The 21,801-nt window shown below is 37.9% G+C and overlaps 3 protein-coding genes and 1 non-coding gene across 5 annotated transcripts in view; 1 reads left to right on the top strand and 3 right to left on the bottom strand.

Annotated features, from left to right (window-relative positions):
- The window catches only part of dnaja1 (DnaJ heat shock protein family (Hsp40) member A1), a 10,792-nt gene extending 4,372 nt beyond the window's left edge, over nt 1-6,420 (bottom strand). The window contains exons 1-6 of the mRNA XM_050044035.1: nt 6,288-6,420; nt 4,036-4,187; nt 3,468-3,654; nt 2,043-2,147; nt 1,542-1,769; nt 1,333-1,447 (exon numbers count right to left, since the gene is read on the bottom strand). Coding sequence (XP_049899992.1) covers nt 1,333-1,447; nt 1,542-1,769; nt 2,043-2,147; nt 3,468-3,654; nt 4,036-4,167 — 767 coding nt within the window. The 5' untranslated portion in view covers nt 4,168-4,187; nt 6,288-6,420. The remainder of the gene's footprint in view (nt 1-1,332; nt 1,448-1,541; nt 1,770-2,042; nt 2,148-3,467; nt 3,655-4,035; nt 4,188-6,287) is intronic.
- On the top strand, nt 6,402-11,968 carry aptx (aprataxin). Of its 2 annotated transcripts, XM_050044037.1 has the most exons (7): nt 6,402-6,626; nt 8,853-8,899; nt 9,043-9,324; nt 9,442-9,501; nt 9,607-9,833; nt 11,065-11,168; nt 11,284-11,956. In XM_050044037.1, exons 1-7 carry the CDS (start codon nt 6,497-6,499, stop codon nt 11,436-11,438), a joined length of 1,005 nt encoding a protein of 334 aa, XP_049899994.1. In that variant the 5' UTR covers nt 6,402-6,496; the 3' UTR covers nt 11,439-11,956. The 2 variants fall into 2 exon arrangements, with proteins under 2 accessions (XP_049899994.1, XP_049899993.1); XM_050044036.1 differs by having other exon boundaries at nt 9,043-9,501; nt 11,284-11,968.
- An 897-nt stretch (nt 11,969-12,865) lies between these two features.
- trnai-aau (transfer RNA isoleucine (anticodon AAU)) lies at nt 12,866-12,939 on the bottom strand. The gene has a single exon. It is a non-coding gene; the product is annotated as a tRNA-Ile (tRNA).
- A 2,291-nt stretch (nt 12,940-15,230) lies between these two features.
- On the bottom strand, nt 15,231-20,997 carry scpp1 (secretory calcium-binding phosphoprotein 1). The gene is made up of 12 exons (XM_050044041.1): nt 20,858-20,997; nt 20,552-20,606; nt 20,235-20,282; nt 19,902-19,955; nt 19,772-19,798; nt 19,620-19,661; nt 18,289-18,336; nt 17,908-17,961; nt 17,759-17,785; nt 16,163-16,204; nt 16,003-16,062; nt 15,231-15,902 (listed from the first exon to the last, which is right to left on the bottom strand). Exons 2-12 carry the CDS (start codon nt 20,603-20,605, stop codon nt 15,417-15,419), a joined length of 942 nt encoding a protein of 313 aa, XP_049899998.1. The 5' UTR covers nt 20,606; nt 20,858-20,997; the 3' UTR covers nt 15,231-15,416.
- Between the last annotated feature and the right edge of the window lie 804 nt (nt 20,998-21,801).

Genomic DNA, 21,801 nt, shown 5'->3' with positions numbered 1-21,801 from the left:
TGTTAATCACTTATTGATGCTGTTTTTGAAGTATGAATAAGTCAATAAGTAATTTATTCCATTGAAATATCATTGATGTATTATAGAAAAGTGATTTATCTTTTCATAAATGACAAAAGGCACATCTGCCTCATTTTCGCTGTGGTATCGTGATACTACTCAGAACCATGATATTTTCATTGGTATCGCACAGTGGGATCCAATTTTGATACCGTGACAACACTAATCTGGAGGGGGTTCATCTGCAAAAACTAATGAACAACTAGGTACTCGGCCAAGCGTTTAATAATATTCGGCTTCGGCCACAAATTTTCATTTCGGTGCATCCCTATGGATTTTTATAAAAAGTAAAACAAAGAAACATAAATAACATGTTCAACTATAAACAGGAAGCAAAGTCAAATGGGAGTAATAATTTTCATTTCTACTGACATCTGCTGACCAGAATTAGTTTTTCTATTTTGGCTCATCAGCCCCTCCAGGATGTTGTGATCGCATCAATTAACGCAAATTCAGTCAATCCCTGTTTATTCTGTGAGACTTTGCAATTATGTCCAATCACAACAACTTTTCCGCAAGTTTCACCGATCATCATAGTCACCACACTGACTTGATTTCTGGTTGTGAAGATGCAGACATGTGTAACACAAATGTCTCCCACTGACTGACAGAAATTACTGCTATATGCTGACGTTCTGCATGAAAGTGAGGGTTAACTGTTTTGCAATGTGCACAGTGTTGTGGTGAAACAAATGAAAGTCATTGACCAACACTATTCTACCCCTAAACACACCCAGAAAATGGCCGAGAGGCGCTGATGACAGATGAGACAAATCACCATAACAGATGCTGTTGCATCCAAATCTATCACAAGAGCAAAAATCAAGATGAATTAGATGGTGGTAACGTTGGTGTAGTATTAATCACAAAGTGATAGAGACGTGTTTGCCTGTTAGCGTGACAAACTGTGTGTGACGACGGAAATAGTTGAGGATAAATGTCTTGAAAAAAGTTTTTGGTAATAGTTGTTCAACCCTCATAACTATGGTTTTATTCTCACTGGAGAAAGTTGCCTTTGATTTTTAGTTACTTATTCGAAAAAATAAACTCTTTTTTGCAATTTTCACTAGCTCAAGTAATTTCATTGCAAAAAAAGAAAAGAAAGAAAAAAGCCTAAAAACATCGACACATGCATCACAATCTTTTAGAAAAGCTGCTGTGAAATCCTGGAGGGACTGGCTTATGAACCACTTTCGTACTCAATAACAGGTTATGTATTCCCCTACATCTATCATATTATCCCTACACACCAGATAATAGAAAACATATTACCTGGTGAAACGTGGATGTTCTCTCTGGTCCAAGACAATGATGATATCACCTGGCTCAATTCCTGGCTCCTGGTCTCCCTCTCCATGGAAAACAATCTTCTGGCCATCTCTCATTCCTGTGGCAGTGAAGTGACCATGTGATGTACGTGCAACATTTGTTTTTCTAGGTCACTCTTCATACATTTAGATAAACTCTCTCTTCGCTCTCACCTTTGTCGATGTGCACCTCCAAAATCTTCTTCTGGCGCAGGATCTTTCGACCCCCGCACGCTTTGCAGCGGTCCTTGTGGCTGATTCTCTGCCCTTGGCCCTGACAGCTGTGGCACACTGTGGACACTTGCTGCACCATACCTGGCACTAGCTGGTGCATGCGGACCTGCATGCCTGTGCCATGGCAAGACATGCACATCTGTGCAGCTCCTTTCCGACTCCCACGACCTGCCAAGAAAATCAAACCATCAGCACACTGGACTACAAAGATGAAGGCTATTTTTGCTTCAGGTTTGGCTTGTTATATAAACTGTGGTCACCTGCTGAGCGAGGACGGGATTACATTTACAAGACTGATGGGTTTTGTTATTTGACAAAGAGCCTTTTCATTGCCTGGCTGGGTGTGAATGTGCTGAAATGCCTGCTTAGATTACTTAACAAGTTCAGTGATGGCCACTAACAAGAGCACATGAAACGTAACTCGAATAACCAAAGACGTACCTTCACATCTCTCACAAATAATATTCTTCTGGAGGGCGAGTTTTCTTGTTGCTCCGTTATAAAGATCTTCAAGCGTCACTGTTATCTGATGAACTATGTTCTTCCCTGGGGGGAGACAAATCACAAATTTTAGCAATGCTGTTTCTTGGAATAAAGTTCGCAATGGATAAAATGTCATCAACTCCTTGTATCAAATTCCTTTATTTATTACACAATATACATGTTTAATATATTAAAAAATATGCTTCCAGACTGTAACCAAAAGTACTTCCAAATTAGAGTGAGTCAGCATGAACTAAGATGAATTGGGGGAGTTTGTCCTTATTCACTGTGAGGGTCCAAAGGACAGAGGGATGTCGTTTGATGTAAAGCCCTCTGAGGCAAATTGTGATTCAGGCTTTATAAATAAAATTGAATTAAACTGAATTTGTAGATTGGAACAAATCAAAACAAGGACATATAATAATGAAAGTTTGTTGAATGGATCTGAAATGTAAATTAAAATGTGCAATACACTTTTTAATATTTAGAAATAAGATGATTAACAAGTATAAAACTGAGTTATGAACACTACTATGTTTATATGATTTTTTTTCTTTGAGACTTTTGTGTATATATAATGTACATGTATTTTGTTTTGCTTGTTTCTTTCATTTTAGTTGTATAAATCTAAAGGGAACAGTACCAAACAAGTAATGTAAAAAGGACAGATGCAATATATTAATTTCAGCCGACACCTTTTGGGTCAGCATAGACTTCATTTGGTTTGTACTGCTTCAAAGGTAATGACATATCTTTGTTTATTTATTACTTTTTCTTATTGGTATGCAAGTTTTATTAGTTGGAAAATGACTGAAATAAACTAAACAAGCCTATTTCTGACACCAGTCCTAAATTACAAGCAAAAAGGGAATGTGAAGTTAAATGTTTACCTCTCTATTTCAGGCTCTTAATTTTGTTTTAGCTAAACTGCATAGTCACAAACAAGATAAAAATGTACTGTAATGTACGATCAGTTAAGACGCATCCTAAAAAACATTTGTCATGCTTTCTAGACAGCCCTGTGTTTTGACTGTGGTGTGACTGCAGGAGAAATGAGGAGGAGATTCATTAGGGCATGAACAATTATTGTTTTGTTCCCGTTAAACAAACAGCTGCAGAAAGAAAACTCATAGGCCTACGTCATACACGTTGCAAAGTAAAGCTTACAGCCCAACTGATACAGGATTTTAAGTCGGATACAAATATCGATATTTGAGTGTTTAAAAAATTTGATAACAAGCTGCCAATGTGGATTTTCTGTTACCAGCCCATGACATTAATAAACATCTTGAAAGAGGGTCCCTTAAATTTGCTTTTTTAACAATTGCAACCAAGATATTGTTCAAACTTCACATCATCTTAGATCAGTGATTACTTTCGTACCTTTTCGCTCTCTGTGCATCCGACTACCTCCTCCAAAAAATAAGTCAAAGATGTCCATGGGTGATGCAAAGCCCCCGCCACCGCCACCTGTCCCTCCTTCCTTTATAGCCTTTTCACCTCCACGGTCATAGACCTCTCTCTTCTTGGCATCTGACAAAACCTCATAAGCCTGTGAGATCTGCTTGAACTACAAAGGTAAAGAAACAAAAATACGTAGGTCATTAAAGAGGGTCAGAAACATTTCTGGCAATATGCAGCTGCTTAAAAGATTAAAATTAAACTCTTTGAACAAACTAATGACTGATGTCTGATAATGACTGAAGTCTTCAAATTATTTTTATATGGCCTCCGCAGAAAATAACAGATAAATCTAACATTTTAATAAATCTACCAAACAACCAAAAAGAGATTTAACAATAACCACACATACCCTGTTTAGTTTAAGCCATTACATTATTTCATTTTTTGATATCCATTTTAATTCCATTAAAAATTTCCATGCAAGTAAAATTACATGCTAATATATTAAAATACAGCTGCAAACGTTTGAGTTCATTCAGGTACTTACCTTCTCTCCTTCTGTGGGATTTTTGTCAGGGTGATATTTCAAAGCTAGTTTGCGGTAGGCCCTTTTCAGTTCGTCGGGAGTAGCAGTAGGTTTCACACCCAGTGTATCATAGTAGCCTGTTTCCTTAACCATGTTTGACTTTGATGGATAACCTTGAAAAAGTAAAAGAAAGGTGAGACACAAGCAGTATGTCAATATTCAGGTCCGGTTCAGCTCTTAAAATCTCTCAAAACCTACCAGAATGGATACCAACATTTAGTCTCTAAACTCTGAGAAAGGAGGAGAGAGGTTCCTTTAATAGGTGCAATAACGAAGTGTGTCATCATGTGGCTGAACTGTGAGATTGGCCTTTATGCTGTTGGGTTGTAAAAATGTTTGGCATAGGCATGGCTTTAAAAAAGGGCTAGATTTGGATATGCTCTTTCCATTATTTGAAAAAATAGTGTAGAAATGTCTAAATATTCTGTCTCCCTCATAAATGGTGTTGGACAAAACACGAGACATATTTTTTTCAATATAGTGCAATCCAATACAACACAACTGTTGAATATAGCCTCAAAAATAAGCATTTAGTTGAATCAAAATCTCTCTGACTCACATTACAAGCTTCCCGAATGTATGATTAGTTGACTATTGTAGTTGATTGCATTATATTATACAGATGTAACTACTTACTGACAACTCAGTGTGTATCAACAATGAAGTACCCTTATATGAAAATTTCTAATGCACTAAATGTCAGAGTCACACTTTTCAGGGTTCACAGATGCACAGACATCTAATGACACCATGAAAATCTTAGTGTGTCAAGATTTTATACTACTACTCATTATGTATTGGGAAAAATTTAACCAGATACGAGGCAGTGATGAGGGTCACCAGTTATGTACACATGTATGTGTAGATCTATTGTAAACTTCATTGTAGTTTGGGTAAACCCAGCTAAAACTAATGCAGTATGATGCAACAGCCCTACGATAAATCCAACCTCCATCAGAGGTGTAGTTAATGCTTTAGAAAATATTGTTGTGAAGAGGTGCTTTTTCAACTTTATGGTTATTTTTAAGGCTGTAAAGTTAGGGGAAAAAATTGATACAGCATAGTATTGCTATATTTTGGTGTGGCAATATCATATCGTCATACAGTGCCAAGTATTGTTTTTTCTTTCTTATATAAATTATCAATATTACAAATACAAATTAAACTTTATATAGTCTACTTGAATTATATAATCAGTTGCTTTTTCAGTTCACTACACACATTTTACTAAAGAAAAAAAAGATTTAAGTGAGATGAACGGACTCAAAACTGTATCTTATTAGATAACACAGATGTTGACAAAGTTTTACAGGTAATAAATTGCAATATATTATATCACAATACACAGCATATCGCAACACATTTAAAACTGCAATAATATTGTATCCTGACAGTATTGTATCACGAAGTCTCTGGTGATTCCGATCCCTAAATTATAATATACCATAGTCTATCCTTATTGATATAAAGTGCAGGACAAAATATTATTCCCAATGTAACAGTACATTTAAACAACACCTGCAGTCTCCACAATGACCACTAAGTTAAATCAATACCTCTCTGAAATAGCTCAGTGTACTAAATCAACAGGTTTATAAGTCAATTAGTTAGATCATTTGTTTATCCTACCAAAGGTGAAGTAGTTTCGCTTTCCATTTTGAGGAAAAGTAATGTTAGCTAGTTGTGATGTTGATTACAAGTACATCATGTGATATGGATGATGATTGTTTGTAATCGACTATTTTGCCTTATATTTGGACCATAAACCTGACATGAAGTGTTCAGATTACACAGGAGACAGTGGAAAAGTACAGACCTACAAAGAGCTTAAGGTAAAACCTAAGTTACTTTTACACGTCATGCTTCTTCTGATAATTTGTGTGACATGTTTCCTAATATCAGGGGATTCAGGGGCTAACAACAACGGACAATGTGACCACCACAGGTTTATTTTTGGTTGACAAAAGTATTAATTAATGCTAGTTTATTAGCAACAACCTGTTATCCTGCCCATGATAAAGACAGTGGCGAGGTTTCATATCAGTCAGGCCCTACGTACTTTAGCTAGCGGTTACTCAACGTTAGCCCAGCCAATGATATCATGGCTAATGCTAACACGCTAGCTCTAGGCACTTTTTCTAACGATACGCTACAAACATTCAATGTCACGCCGGTAAACACTAACAGTGTAGTTACAGGTATTATTTTCCAACCTTGTATGAAGCCTGTAGTTTGAATCCCGATCACACCTCAGTTCACAGACTCTTCGAGAAGCTTCTGACCCGCCTCGACACAAAATCCGACTCTGTGACGTCAATGTCCTGCGACGAAATGCGTCACCAAAACAAAGCGCGTGCTGCGCAGCGGCTGGAACAGTTGACTCTGTCGGAAATCAACGTCTTTAGCTACATAAGATGATAAAATGCCAATTTGCTGGCTTATCAGCGAGGAGCGCAATCATAAACCTATCCGACTGCCTCACCTGCAGACAGTTGTCCTGGGTCGAGGTCCAGAGACGACTATTAAAGACAAAAAATGCTCGCGGCAGCAAGGTAATATAACGATACATTTGTGTTTAGATACACTAACTTAGCTGCGTTAGCATTTAGCTGACAACACCAACAAAAAGGAAAAGATAAGAAAATGCCATTACGTTTATACACAAATGTCACCTAATTAAACATGAATTCTAAGTAACGTTAACTGGCAATTACCATACAAACTGGTAGCCTGAGTCAGGGGCGTAAACATAAACAGGTAGGCAGTGTGGGTGCACTGGGGCCTGTGGGGTGCCACCTGGAAAATATGCCCATGTTCAAAGAACTCACATTAAATCAAAAGTAGTGTGATTTTCTATACATGCCCTCAAAACGTCAAAGCCATCTCCACCATGGTTTTCTGTTTCTGTAAAATAGTATCAATCTATAACAAAATCATATGCTTATTCTACATAAACTATAAAGAAATACAGTTTAACTAAACTAACAGTTTCCTTTTTTCTTTAATAGTTTTTGTCATATATCAGTATCAATGTCAAGTCTCTGTTTAATCATGTAATGAGATGATAGGATTTACAATAGCTAGTTTAGGTGCAACATCTCTCAAGACTGACAAGCTGGGCACATCTGCATGTAGATATAACTTAAAAGCAACAGTAAGACACACTGTTGGTAAAATATGTATACACCTAAATCTCTGTGTGTGTGCTTCATAACTTGTAATCAGGGCACACTGGGGCCCATAGTAACTACCCTTTGTCACTGGCTTGAGTTATATAACAAAATGACTATGAGCATTGAACATTAAAAAAGCATCCAGTCTGATCACTTACAATTCCAGTGGGCTCAAAAGCAGAAGTTATAGTCGTATATACTGCACATATTTTGTACTTAACACATACTGTGGATGTTTTCCAAATAAAAATATAACGTTAAACGCAACACTTATTGTCACTCCCATTTTTCAGGAGTTAGTCCATCCACCTCACAGGTGTGTCATATTAAGGTGCTGAATAATACACAATAATTACATAGCAGGTGTGCCCTGGACTGGTCACATTGAAGGCCACTCGAAAATATGCAGTTTTATCACACAACCTGTCACATAGGTTTTTAGGGAGTGTGCCATTGGCACCCTGACTGACTGCAGAAATGTCCAACAGAGCTGTGACCTGTGAATTAGTACATTCAACCAGCCTCATAATCGCAGACCATGTCTAACCAAAGCTTAGGACCTCGACATCCAGCATCTTCATCTGTAAGATTGTCTGAAACCATCCACCCGAAAGCTGATGCAACAGATATTTTACCCACCAAAGAATTTCTGTACAAACTGACAGAAGCTATCTAAGGCAAGCTCATCTGCATGCCCGTCATCCTCAGCAGGTTCGTGACCTGACAGCAGTTCGAAATCAGAACTGACTTAAGTGGGCAAACGCTCACCTTCAGTGTCTGACACTTTGGAGAAGTGTTCTCTTCCATATTAATCTTGTGTGACGAAAAAACATATCTGTGGCCCTAGTATTGTGAGGTCCTAAGGGTTTAATAAAATTATGCACTAAATTTGACAGAAACAAGCCTTTTATGGGCACTGGAAAAAGTCTTAGATCTTTATTTCCACTTGTAAAAAATGGGAGTAAAAACAAAGGTGTTGCATTTATATATATTTTTAGTGTAGCTATGTTATTTTGTATGAAGATAAATAAGTTGTTCGCACAAGATAATTGATGTGGTCCCACAAGATAGTAACTTTTTATCCCACAAGATAAAATAATTTACCTTGACTTTAGGGACTCTGTAGTTCTGCTTTTATTCTGCACAAAACATTTTGGCGTGAAAGTTGGTTGGATTTATTTATGATCAAATTTAGTAATGTGCTACCATAACTTACTGTTTGGTTTCATAATTTCCACAAATCTAAAGATAAACCCTATTACTCTGTTACTTTTTATTAAAATATTGGCCTTATTTATAAAGTTAACAATTTTCCAGATTTTAGCCTCTCTTCAGGTTTTTAAGGAAGTCAAACATCACATTGCAACTATTGAATTCTTTAACAAAAAAAAGCCTTCATACCCCATCTGTCTGTCACAATTCTAAATTTAATCTGTCTAAATGACCAATTCCCCTCATAGTTTTTTTATATTGTGTACAGTTTTGTTAAAAACATGTCTTTAGATTTGTTTTATATGTGTGCTCATTTTTCATATATAAGTTTAAATCTTTTTAAGTATTGAAAACAAACTTTAATCTATACAAATGTTATCCTCTCTCAACCAGTTGAATTGAAAGCTGAATGCAACAAAGGTTATGTCAAAGTTAAACAGGTAAGAAACATAAAGAACATTGATTTTTTTTTATCAAAGTGAAGCTTTCATAAAGCAGTTGTTACGCTGAGATTTATTAATTACTGTAATCTAACGCTGTTTAATTAACACTTTGTGTCTCATCTCTCGTCTTTGTTCCATAGCTGGGCTTGAATCCAACCTCCGTAGACTCAGTGGTGGTGGGTAAGGACAGTGAGGTGAAAATGAAGCCCGGACAGAAGCTTCACATTGTCAATCAGCTCTACCCATACACTGTAATGTTCAAGGAGGATCCCACTGGGGATCAGGGCGGTGGCACCAAAAGACCCCGAGAGTCGGCTTCAGAGGACAGAGAGAGCCGCAGAGAGGCTCCAAATGTTAAAGCAGCCAAACAGACAGAACAGGTCTCTGTGTCAGTCAGTCAGGGAGAAGCCACAAAAACCAGTGTAAGAGAGCAAAGAAAGTGTGTGTGCACAGATAAAAAAAATGTTTATACATGTTTTTCTCTTGTGTGGTTGTTAGTATGTTTTATTAAAATACATGTTGCCTTAAATTTGTTGCAGGAAAGTTTTGGACATTGGAGCCAAGGTCTGAAGGTCTCAATGCAAGACCCAAAGATGCAGGTAGCTGTTCTTAGAGAAATAAATAAAGATTTACAGTTGTTGTGATGCTAACTGATCTGGATCCTAGCTGAGAATGTTAAAAAATCACTGTCTCCTCCTCTGTAGGTGTACAAAGATGATAAAGTAGTGGTAATCAAAGATAAATACCCCAAAGCTCGCTACCACTGGCTGGTCCTCCCGTGGCAGACCATTTCCAGCCTGAAGGCTTTACGTGACGAGCACTGCGACCTGGTGAAACACATGCAGGAAGTTGCTGACCAGATGATTCAGCAGTGCCCAGATGCTACCTCGCTGCGCTTCCGCACAGGGTACCATGCCATCCCCAGTATGAGGTCAGTAATCAGTGTTCGAGATGTGCCATCACATTGAAAGATAATGTTGATGTTTCAGCATTTAATACAAAATTATATTATATTTTCTAATATACATGGGTTTTTAAGTTTAATAACATACTTCTCTCATTAAAGACAGACACTGTTTTCATTTCAAGGTAGTACAGTTCATATGAAACAAAATAATCTAAGCTCAAAGGTTCATCGATCCTTAAGCATTTCATCATTTCCCACCATGTACTTAATATCTTTACCTGCCAAGTATTGATTTCTCTGTCTTTTCCTTTTGAAATGGTCTGTACTTTGAATAACTATTTTATTTTATCCCGTTTGCTTTTAATGGATTTAAAGCACTGTACTCTTTATGTATGAAATGTGCTTTACAAATACATCATGCTTCACTCTGCCTTACACAGAACAGCCAAAGCCCCATAGTCACGTCATGTACTGTAGTGTTTGAGGCAATTTAGAAACCTTTATTTCTACCCAGAGCTCAGTTCTTCATCATCTCTGTCTGTGTTGTGACTTTAAACTTTACTGCCACTTAGTGGTAAGAGTTAAAGGCTTAAAGGGGCGTTTGAGTTGTGCAGGCACAGTTATCAACATGGAGGTGGCCAAGCTAGAGGCTAACTGCGTATGGTGCTAACTCCATAAACAACTCTAAACAACAGCAACAGTGCTGACAGAGCTAATGCTGTTGACTAAGGGGGAACCGGAGGATGGGTGCTACGGCTTCTGGGAAGACTCCATCCGAATATCAGTGGTAACGTGCACATGAGTGCAGTGTAAAGCGGGGGATACACACATGCACTAACATGCACAGTTGGACCGGTGTCCCACAAAATAAACACAGAGAAGCTCCGATTACAACACACACACAGTTGACTTCGTTCGCTGCTCAGGATGCCATTACTTCACTGTATAGAAATTAGTTTTTTGAAAAAAAAAAAAACCCTCTACGTTTTTGTAAACATTTTTATTGCAGACCTAAGCCTGTGTTGGATCATTTGCTTTAAACAGAAATCAGAAACCCTGATACGTCAGTCTTCAAAGATCTGAAAAATGGTATTCAAACATGTATGAAAAGCATTGGTATGGTCCTTTTTAAATGCAAAAAACTATGGTACCTATAACGAAATTGAACCCCAAAGTTCACGAGGAGGAGGATCAGCACATATTTAATGTATACAGATAAAAAATGAACACACTTTGTGCATATTCTCTTTTACAGTCACGTACACCTCCATGTGATCAGCCAAGACTTCGACTCTCCTTGTTTAAAGAACAAAAAGCACTGGAACTCGTTCACAACTGACTATTTCATGGAGTCTCACGGTGAGAACTAATTACATTTTTTGTCAGTATGAGTTGTTAGCTAGAAGTACCACAGTAGTAAATTGTGTTCATTACTGCAAATAAGCTTTTTATCTATCCATTTTTTCATCTGCAGATGTCATTCAGATGCTCGAAACAAACGGAAGGGTCACCGTCAAAGAAGGAACCAGCGAGCTCTTGAAACTACCTCTCCGCTGTCACGTGTGTCGCAGAGAGCTTTCTACTATACCCGCTCTGAAGGAGCACCTCAAGTCTCACTTTCCCAGCTAAGACAATGACTGAAGGGAAAACATGTCAGATGTTTATGGTTCAACACAGGACTGTAGTGTGATGGGCATTATTTTTGCCTGTTAATTTTGATTTAGGGTTTTATAAGACTTGTTATTACGTGACCAGAACACAATGTCCATCTGGAGCTTTATTTGGATTTTCAACATGTTGCATGTCAGCAGGTTTAAGATGCACTTATGTTGGATTTCATCTGGGTTTTTCTGCCACACACTGCATCTTTTGTTCCCACATTTTCAAACACTATGTTGTATTAAATGTTTTTCTAAGAAGTGAATGCTGGAACACCACTAGTAACTCTATTTGCATTTTATTTAAATTTTAGAGCTTGTATGGAGTGGTAATGGAAGATGTAAGAATTATGTTATACTTTTTTAATGTGTTGCAGTTGTCTCTTTGTCCTGGAACCATACTACTGCCAAAAAAGACGACTAGTTTGTTGTAAATGAAGCTTTAAGACCATCTTTTAACATGTCTGAAAGAAGACATTGGGAAAAACCTTCATCAAGTAGCTCACACTGGGCTATCTTGGTTTTACAAGCATTTTAAAAGTGCAAGACTTTAAAAGCAGACGTTGCAGGTGGCTCTGGAGATTACCCATCTTATTCTGTGATGCACTTAACTAAACAATGGCTCTGTAGGAGCATGAAATGAAGTTTTGGGGTCTGATGTGAAGCTTTGAAAAAGTATTTAAGGCAGTCGGATGAGTTGGAAAATTACCCCACACCTGAAGAAAAGACAGTCTTGTGCCAGAGGGAGGCGTCATGCTGCTGAAATTACGACAATTGTGAGCTTGACAGAGCTTGAGTCTGTATTAAATATTAAAAGGAGGAGAGTGAGTAGCCCCTGTACGCCCATATCATACCCACACACTCAGTATTACTTACTGTTGCTGATAGACTTCTCTGTACTGTGTGGGTGCTCGCAGACAGTTCTTGATTGACAACTCCCTCATTCCCCACTAAGTTTTATGTTAGGATGGGACAACTTGTACCTTTATCATTTTGAAGGCGTTATGTAATTCCCAGCATGGCTCTGCTTAATTTAAAACTGGACAGAGGTCTAATGATCCAGAGTAAGTGGAAACATCAGTCAGGCTTTGCAGGGCCTCGAAGACTGCAGCATGACAGGATGTCTGCAGGTCCTTAAAAAGTCTTAAATTCAATGGTACAACAATAAGGCCTTAAAAGTCTGGTACCTGTAGACCTGTATGCTGCAGACGCCCTGCATGAACTGTTGACTTTGTTGCCATCTAGTGTTTGTTTTTATAACGGGAGGGATGCATATACACTTCCCTGGGATTTGCGCTTTAACATCCTGTCCCTGCGTTAAAACTGGAATTATATGTTGTCAAATCGAGGTCCACCGCACTTCATAACAAAAACGTTTCAAATGGAAAAAGTCGAGGCTGGCCCGTACGGGGATCGAACCCGCGACCTTGGCGTTATTAGCACCACGCTCTAACCAACTGAGCTAACCGGCCATGCTATGAAGTGAAAAAATGACGATATTTATTCACGATAATATACACTTAAAACTTGTTCCGTCTTTCATTGTGGTATGACAACACGACCACCCAGGTCAACATTGTGTTAAACTAACACTGAGTCAATTCTTGTAGTTTTAAGCTTCAACAATAAATGCCTGTTCTAGGTAGTGTAGTTTCAGTAACTAGCTAACTGTCTTCTAAGCTAGCTTCAAGTTGGCTAATATTTACCCATGTGGTCGAAAAAGTAGTTCTCAAATCTTAACGACGCAGCCTAACTACAATTATTAAAACGACAGTGCTAGTAAAAGTCCTCCTGTCTTCAGTTTTACTTAAATGTAAGCTACAGAAATCAGCGAAAAAAGATTGTCCAAAGTATCACAGGTAAAGTCATATTGGCCCCACATAAAGCTACTGCAGACATGCAACTGTATACTGTAGCTGGAAGCTAGAGAGAAGCTAGAAAGCCTTGTCATTGCATAGGAATACATAGGACACTGTTTGTCTAAAGCAAGTCATATTTTAGAGGCTGATCACATGTTTTATATATAGAATCTTAACCTGCAAAGGGACTAGTAGTTATTAAATAAATGCAGTGAAGTCAAAAGTAAAATGTGTTCCCTTGAATGGGAGTATTGTACTAAATGGCTGATTTTAGTTTAAAACTATATATTTTGGTGTAGCATGCTGGTACTTTAACTACATTAATATTTGCAAAGTGATTCAAGTTATACTACTTACTGCCATTTTGTGTAATTAATTGGCCTATACTGAAAGTGCAAACAATTTTAGGTAGGCCATAAAAGGAAAGGAATGTTTTTTGTTTTGTTTTTTAAATTAGTTTATCTTTCCATTGCTTCTCTATTGAACCACAATTGGTCACCGCTAGTGATTATTGCTATTTATTAACAAATATCAGAGAAGTTCTGGTGTGCTAGTTTAGAAGTTACCTGTGAGTAATCCTATTTGTTGCAATTACTTCACCTAGACCAGGGGTCAGCAACCTTAACTGTCAAAAGAGACATTTTTGACCAAAAATAATTTTCAAAAATTTGCCTTAAGCCACACAACATATTTGAACCTTATAGTAATACTGCGTATTAAGACTAAAATAGCAGCGACATTAAAAATAGGTCTAAATAGCATTCAAAAATATGTTTTACCACAAGATGACTCCTCAGCAGTACTAAATTTATGATTATTTAGTACTCTGCATTGTTGGCAGTGAAAGCAAATGAATCCGTCCACTCACTATCAAATTCTGTATTTTCCTCTGAGACTTTTACTTACTTTTGGAATCCATGGGAGGCTCAAGACGAGCCACTACTGCTGAGGTGTGGCAAAATTTAGAGAAAAAGCTGCCAGGTGGTAGATGTATGATGCACATTTATTTGATGAAATGTTAAAACATGATAGATAAAAATGTAAAAAAAAAAAAAAAGTTATCCATTTTCATGTAATTTTTTATGTTTTGTTTTGTCGAAGCCACGGGGAGCCACTGGAGAGCTTTAGTTAACTAAACTAGATTTCTCCCAAGGGTAGCTTTGCTGTAATTCACCTTTTTCCAGTGTTAAGTATTGGTACTGTGACCATAATTACTGCACGCATTATATTTTGGGGTTATTTTTATTACTAAAGTTACTGTGTTGTTTATGAATGGATACATTATTCATATTCAAGTAATAATAGATTTAACATTACTGAGTACTGGTAAATTATTTATCCATTGTCATTTATAGTACTCTGTGTATTGTTTCATTTGTATTTTCATGTGCAGTGTTTAAGTGGAGTCATTGTGTTCCCTTGGTTATGAGCTGTTTGGTTCCTTCCTGCCCTTGTTTTGTGGGGACAAGTGTGAGTGATACACAAGAGAGAGTGATTGCCTCGTGCTTAAGAGTGAAGAGAAGTTGCTGTACTCTTAAGTTGAGATGTGTTAGTACTGTCTTGCCATGTTGGTAAAAATTATACAAAGAGGAAGAAACAAAGTGTTGTAGCCTGCTTATTACCCATAGCCACCCAACAATCAAGAAAAGAGGGTCACAGTTTCTTGCAAAGCTATTCTTTCAAAGTAGCTTCCCCAAAACTGTATTTCCCTTTAAAATGTAATGGAGAGATTGGAAACACTCAAAACTTACAGTACAGTTGGCTGCTTAAGTACTGAAATATACTTATGTTACTTTCCACTACTGCCCATGTCTGAATGGTTACATAAAAACACACAGGTACCCAACACCATGATTTTATTATTCTTTTAATTTATCTCAAAACAAAGTAGATGCTTAGGTTACACCATCATCCCAGTAATAATCACACACACAATAAAACAATCAGCTGCAGGTATCATTATAATGCCAAAATCAACATTCAGAAGCGATGGGTAAGAGCAAAATGTGTCATCCTTAAGTCCTCAGACAGGTCATTTAATACTATTATAGTTCGTAGTGGGAAACATAGAGCTACACAGACGCATGTCATCATCTCCTTAGATGCAACTCCCTCTCATCCTCATCTGGCACCATCAGAAGGTCCACTGAGTGATGAGCATCGTCTCCTATATCCTGGAAGAAGTACTCCTCGCTTTCACAGCTCTGAGTTCCGTTCACACACTCCGGGGTTTTGATTTGCTCCAGCTCCGCGCTGTCGCTGGCATTGCTGTCCTCCGCGCTGTCGCTGGCATTGCTGTCCTCCGCGCTGTCGCTGGCATTGCTGTCCTCTGCGCTGTTGCTGGCGTCACTGCTGTCACTGGCCTCACTCGTCTCGTTGCTTTCACTGCTGGTGCTCTCACTGCTGTTATTGGCATTCATGCCAATAATTCCAGTGGTGTCTGCGCTGTCGCTGGTGGTGTCACTGCTGTCGGTGGGGTTCTCCACCAGCGTCAGGTGGTCTGGATGACCTGTGACCTCTGTGCTGCTGTTGTCCTCTGTGCTCAGGTCATTCATGACGCTTGCAAACACTCGGCCCTGATGGAGAGAACATGCAGAGCATCGTGTTACTCAACTTTAATCTCAGCTAAAGTGTGACAGTTTAAAACCAAGTGTGTGGTCAAAATATTTATCCCACCTTCCGAACATTCTCCTCGCTGCCCATGCTGTCATCTCTGGTTTCCTCCACGGAGTCAGACTGTGGAAATACAGTGAATGTTAAGAGCTAAGCAGATACCGGATGGATGCTGTGCCATATAACAGGTGTGGCAAAATACTGAAGACTTAATTGTTCTTACCACATCATCCTCATCTGATTGACTGTTACTCTCCTCTGAAATCTGTTTGTGGAAAAGAAACATACAGTTTTAGAAAATAATATCTTATTTCCACAATTTCCTTTATCTTTTCTTTCACTTTAATTATATTTTTTTGCAATAGAGTTGGCACAAGTACTACTACTACTACTACAACTCTTAAAGGAACAGTGTGTAAGATTTAGGGGGATTTAGTGACATCTAGTGGTGCGGACTGCAGATTGCAATTAGCCGAAACCTTCCCAGCTAACATTCTTTCAGTGTTCATTTTTGCAGGGGTTTCTTCGTCTTGAAAACGACAGCATTAGGTCATAAAAACAGTAAAAACACTAAAAACAGTAAAAACAAAATCAGTGTTTTTCTGACACTCTTGTAGCACAGGGGCTGCTAACTATGGTGGCTGATGTGAAAACACAAAAATGGAAATGGCCCTGTGCTGTAAATCCCAATCCATCCATGACACAAAATTTTAAAGTCTACACACATTCCCCGTCAAAATGACATAAAATCTTTATGTTCACTTGACACAAAAACTCGTCCCTTGTGAGCCTGATATATTTTTTTCAAGTTAATTTGACTTGAATTTATAAAGTTGATTTTGCCTAATTAGTTTAAAACCAATAAACAACACTATCATTATGCACTTAACATATTGAGGCGTCTTGGGGCTAAATGGGCGGAGTTTCCCAGCATGCTGTGAGACAATGTGTTTGAGGCATAAGTCAAAGAAAACTGTGTTTAAATGTGTTCTAAATCACTCGTTACCCATTACACAGTGATTAACGTTTATGTATTTCACAGTGGTTCTAATGGGTTACAGTTAATGTTGTGGTAAAAGCCATTTTGCATCATGAGTTAAGTAGTGACCTTCAGCCTGTGTGGATATTAGAGTGTTTTACATGAAGTTGTGCTGAGGTGAAATAAACAGCACTTCTTGATACAGAGTTAATCTCTGCCTTATTCTAGCAATCAAGAAACCTAAACTTGCCACAATATACTTTTATAGTTCAATGAAATAATAAGAAAATCTTTGTAAAATGTCTACTAGATGCCTGTTATGTTCATATGAATATAAATGCTCAAACAACAAAATAAGTTATGTTAAACTGACATCATATTCCTGCCAGATAAGGGTCATGTGATGCATTTATTTTGTGTCTGGTGTACTCAAAACTGTTATGTTACTGTATTGTACTGAATTAAAAGTTTTGAGTGCAAGATGCTTCCAAAAAAAAGTAAGTTGCACAAGCAAATTAGAGTTTAAAGTGTATCCAGAGACAGTGTTTGGTTTTTCTATTTTGGGCTACTGTTGAAATATGGCGATGCAACATAGCGACCTTTGTGGACGAGGACTTGCTCCGTTTGCAGATATTAACGGCTCACTCCACGGTAATGACAACACCACTCTGATTTTCATTATACACTAAAGAAAACATATTTACCATATTTAATTTCTGCCAAGATATCCCCTAAATCCTACACACTGAACCTTTAGAATATAATGAATTTAAGGTCGCATATTTACAGAATGATGTCAGATTAATTAGATGAGAAGATTGACAAATCAAATGAACTTACTTGATTTGAGCTATTTTCTTCGGAGCTCTGCAACAGAAAAAGGAATACATTCCCATTTAGGTCAAAATCAGCACTCAAAAGAGATGCAAAGAGTCATCTGCATTGATAAATAATAATAATCTCTCTGCTGGAGCAAATGTCTGCAGTACCTGAGCCTCTGAGGTGTCATTTTCAGCTGATTGTGAAGCAGACAAACTTTCAGTCTGGAGAAGAAAAACAAAGAGAGCACAAACCACAATATATTTAATTATACATAATAACTGCAACACAAACAGTCATCACATTCAAACTGCTGCTATAACTGGATCCAGTAAAGTAAACAATAGTGTCTGAAATGGAAATGCGTCTTGAGGTCTGGAGCATCTTCAAGTAACTGCACCTATTGTTAGTCTTTCTGCTGACCTTGTCAGATGAACACAACCTGCCTGCAGTCAAATGATTAACGTGTAATGTGTGTTGAGCTCCTGCGCTGTAACACCAGCAGTCAAATGAGATAAAATAGGAGATGACTGATTTCAGCTTGCACTCACCGAGTTAGAATCATCCTCATCTGATTGACTGTTGCTTTCCTCTGAAGTCTGTTTGTGGAAAAGAAACACACTGTGTTAGAACATAATCCAGTGTTTTATTTCCACAATGGAGAGCACAGCAGCACACAAACATTGGTTGTGTGTGTACGTGAGTGTGTGTATCTATCTGTCCACAGCTAATCTCGCAAACTACTGGACCAATCAGCCTAATATTTTGTGCACTTTTTTAGGACTCTATTCTCAAGGATCTCTCGTGGTTGCAGTGATTCACAATTGTTGAAAAACCTGTTTAATGACTGTTTTATACCATCAGTGACTGCTGACTCCTCACTCCTCTCAACCTGCCAGTAGGGGCGGAAAGTTCTCTGGAAATTGTCTGTTGCAGGCCACATCTTGGTCTTTTTCGTGAGTCAAAAACTGATGCAAAGTTTGGTCATTTTGAACCGGAGCATCTGCAAATTAATTCCATACCCCATTTGTTATGATTCACTAAACTTAGTCGCATTACGAGATGAGTAAGTCCCAACTTTTAGTTATCTTCACTGCCATCTTGACTGTAAGGGAGCCAGGAGGGACAGTTCCACCAGCTGCAGCTCTTTGTGGTCCGGCTGTGACCCTGTATTGTACCGTCCTCTGCATGGTGTCATACCACACCGAGAGCAAGGACTGATTTGCCGACTCGATTTTGTAGACTTGCAGATTTTGTTGATTTGGTGATTTTTCCTTAATATTTGTGCATCTTCCCCAAGTAAGTAAGCAGGCTATGAAGTGAAATGTTTTTTGTCTGTTTTAATTGTGTTTATTGTTGTTATCTCCTTCTTTGTTGTGCTGTAGCCTACAGACAAACTAAATGCTGTTAAAAGTCCAGTTATGAACAACATGGATCAAAGATTTGTGGCTGTGCTTCAGCTCTTAAGAATACATTCATCCTCATAACTACATCACAGTCTATCTATTTCACATACAGCGCCTGTTAGCAGGAGGAATCAATCCACTCTGTGCAATGTGCCAAGGCCCTGTAAAAAATATGAGGCATGTTGCATTGTCTAGAGTGGTAGCAATCAGCTTGGGCAGCCCCCACTCTACCAGGTTTATTAATGTAAATACTGACTGGACTTTCTGCACTAAACACACATTTTTCTTACTTATCTATATTTTTCTCTCACTTCAAATCTTTTTTGTTACACTTATCTTCATTATCATTGCACTTCTATTGCTACTACTACTCTTAAAATGTGATGAATTTGGGATTATGAACCATTCAGTAACATGTTTAATGTAGTTTACTGAAGACAATAAAGTGAAAGAAAGAGAGTGATGATACAACTCACCTTGTCCTCTGATGTGGATTCTGATGATTCTGAGCTCAGACTCTGAAAAGACACACATTTGATATTGTGAATTTAGACATATTCACAGTACACTGTTAGAATAATTAGAAAATGATTTGCGTTGTGTAGATCACAGAGCAAAATGAACTTACTTGATTTGAGCTATTCTGTTCAGAGCTCTGCAACAGACAAAAGAATACACAACCATTAAGATAAAAATCAGCAGCTAAAAGGGATGCAAAAAGTCATCTGCGTTAGAAAATAATAATCATGTCACAGTACCTGAACCTCTGAGGTGTCATTTTCAGCTGATTGTGAAACAGACAAACTTTCAGTCTGGAAAAACAAAGAGAGCACAAACCACAATATGTTTAATTATACATAATAACTGCGACACCGACAATCATCACATTCAAGCTGTTGCTGCAACTGGATCCAGACGTACAGTAAAGTAAACAACAGTGTCTGAGGTCTGGAGAATCTCTGAGTAACCGCACCTATTGTGAGGTTTTCCGCAACCTGCCTGCAGTCAGATGATTAATGTGTCAAAAAGCTATATCTCATTTGACACCAGGAGTCAAATGAGATATAGCTTTAACTTTTAGTTGCACTCACCGAGTTTGAGTCGAGCTCATTTGATTCCAAAACAGCGCTGTATGAAATCTGTCGGAAAGAAATCACAGGTCATATTTTACACAATGGTGGTTTCAATTGCTCACATTTACAGGCATGCTATAGCCTACGGTTGCAACTGTAAGAGTCAATGACAGTATTAAAAAATTAAAAATTCATCTGTAGAAACAAGCAAACATTTTTGAAATGTTGCTAAATGTGTATTGAATTGCTAAAAGATTAAATTGAAAACCTTAATTATAAGTTAATTGTTAATTAAATGAAACACAATTGTTTTATTTTCTGTTTTTCATACTTACTGGGTTGGCAAGAACTGCTCCAATGAGGCAAAACATGATTATGGTGCCCTTCATTCTGTAAAAGACGTGCAGTATGTGATTAATATTGTTGCAAATTTGATTAAATTCAATTTAAAATACCTCGTCCCTCAAGGAAAATTTGACATAATCAGTAATCTAAAACATATAGATAGTTGCTTTAAACTGCTAAACATGTAAAGAAAAAGTTGTAGAAACTAACAATACAACTTAAATGCTCTTGACAGCAAAGAAAGTTTGGAATAATGCAAGAAAAATATGTCACAAAATCAATATATGATCAGTTACCTTATTGTCTGTTGGATTCAGAGCTGGTGTGAGAAATGCTGTCAGTGTTCCTTGCTCAGTGGATGTAGCAGCAAACTGTCCTGAGCCACGTATGGAAGCTGGTGGTTGAGGCAGTGAGAGCACCATGTGTGGATATGCTGTAGGAACAACTGTATATAAGCAAACCTTAATTACAACAGTTGCATCACTTCCTTCCGGCTGTCTTTCAACTGTGGACATGCGAAGGTGGATTTGTTTCTGGAGAGCGAGCTCAAAACAAACACACACACTGGCACGATAATGCTCACACCACACACACCACAAACACACGCACACGCACTCACACACAGTTGGGTTCATTCAGTCGCTTCGTGTCCTCCACCCTCTCTCACGTCCTCAGTGAAATATAGTTTAGCCTACTAAACCATAGGATTTGTGGCCTGTTGAGAAAACAAGCTCGCCCACTCAGAGAGGAAAGGACGGCTAGACGGGGTCATGCTTGTTTCCGGTGAAGTGGCTGTTTTTTTCTGTGCTGTCTCGTCAACCACTAGTTTGATTATTTTTTAAATATATTTATATAGGTTTTATTGTTGTCTAATAATTAATTACAAGAAGCAGGTGAGAGACAGTGCCTTGATCAAAGGTAGATTGAAAATACTTTTTAAAAAAAGGAGGAAATTACATTTTTTAATAAGGCGGCTCAAACTTCACGAATAATTCCAGTCATATACGCACATTAAGACAAAAACACTGATACAATTATCATCAAAAGAGCCATTTTTGGCCAAAAATAGAAAAAAATATATATCTAAAGCCACAAAGCATATTTGAGCCCCATTATAAAGGTAACACAGCCTTTTAAGTTGAATTCAGCCTATCAGCATTACTGATATGTCTAAATGATCATTTATTGATATGTTTAGCACAATGTGGCTATTCTGCAGTGGGCTATTTTTGATTATTTG

The sequence above is a fragment of the Epinephelus moara genome, chromosome 5, assembly GCF_006386435.1.
Source record: "Epinephelus moara isolate mb chromosome 5, YSFRI_EMoa_1.0, whole genome shotgun sequence".
Lineage (NCBI taxonomy): Eukaryota > Metazoa > Chordata > Actinopteri > Perciformes > Serranidae > Epinephelus > Epinephelus moara.
Note: the sequence above shows the minus strand (reverse complement) of the source record. Positions and strands in the feature narration are given on the sequence as shown.

Coding starts and splice junctions, on each gene's coding strand:
- scpp1 (XM_050044041.1), bottom strand. CDS start 20,605: ATGAAGGGCACCATAATCATGTTTTGCCTCATTGGAGCAGTTCTTGCC. Junction 19,956..20,234: donor ATGAGCTCGACTCAAACTCG/GTGAGTGCAACT, acceptor TTGTTTTTCCAG/ACTGAAAGTTTGTCTGTTTC. Junction 16,063..16,162: donor AATCAGATGAGGATGATGTG/GTAAGAACAATT, acceptor GTATTTCCACAG/TCTGACTCCGTGGAGGAAAC.
- aptx (XM_050044036.1), top strand. CDS start 6,497: ATGCCAATTTGCTGGCTTATCAGCGAGGAGCGCAATCATAAACCTATC. Junction 8,900..9,042: donor GTTATGTCAAAGTTAAACAG/GTAAGAAACATA, acceptor TTTGTTCCATAG/CTGGGCTTGAATCCAACCTC. Junction 9,834..11,064: donor CATGCCATCCCCAGTATGAG/GTCAGTAATCAG, acceptor TCTCTTTTACAG/TCACGTACACCTCCATGTGA.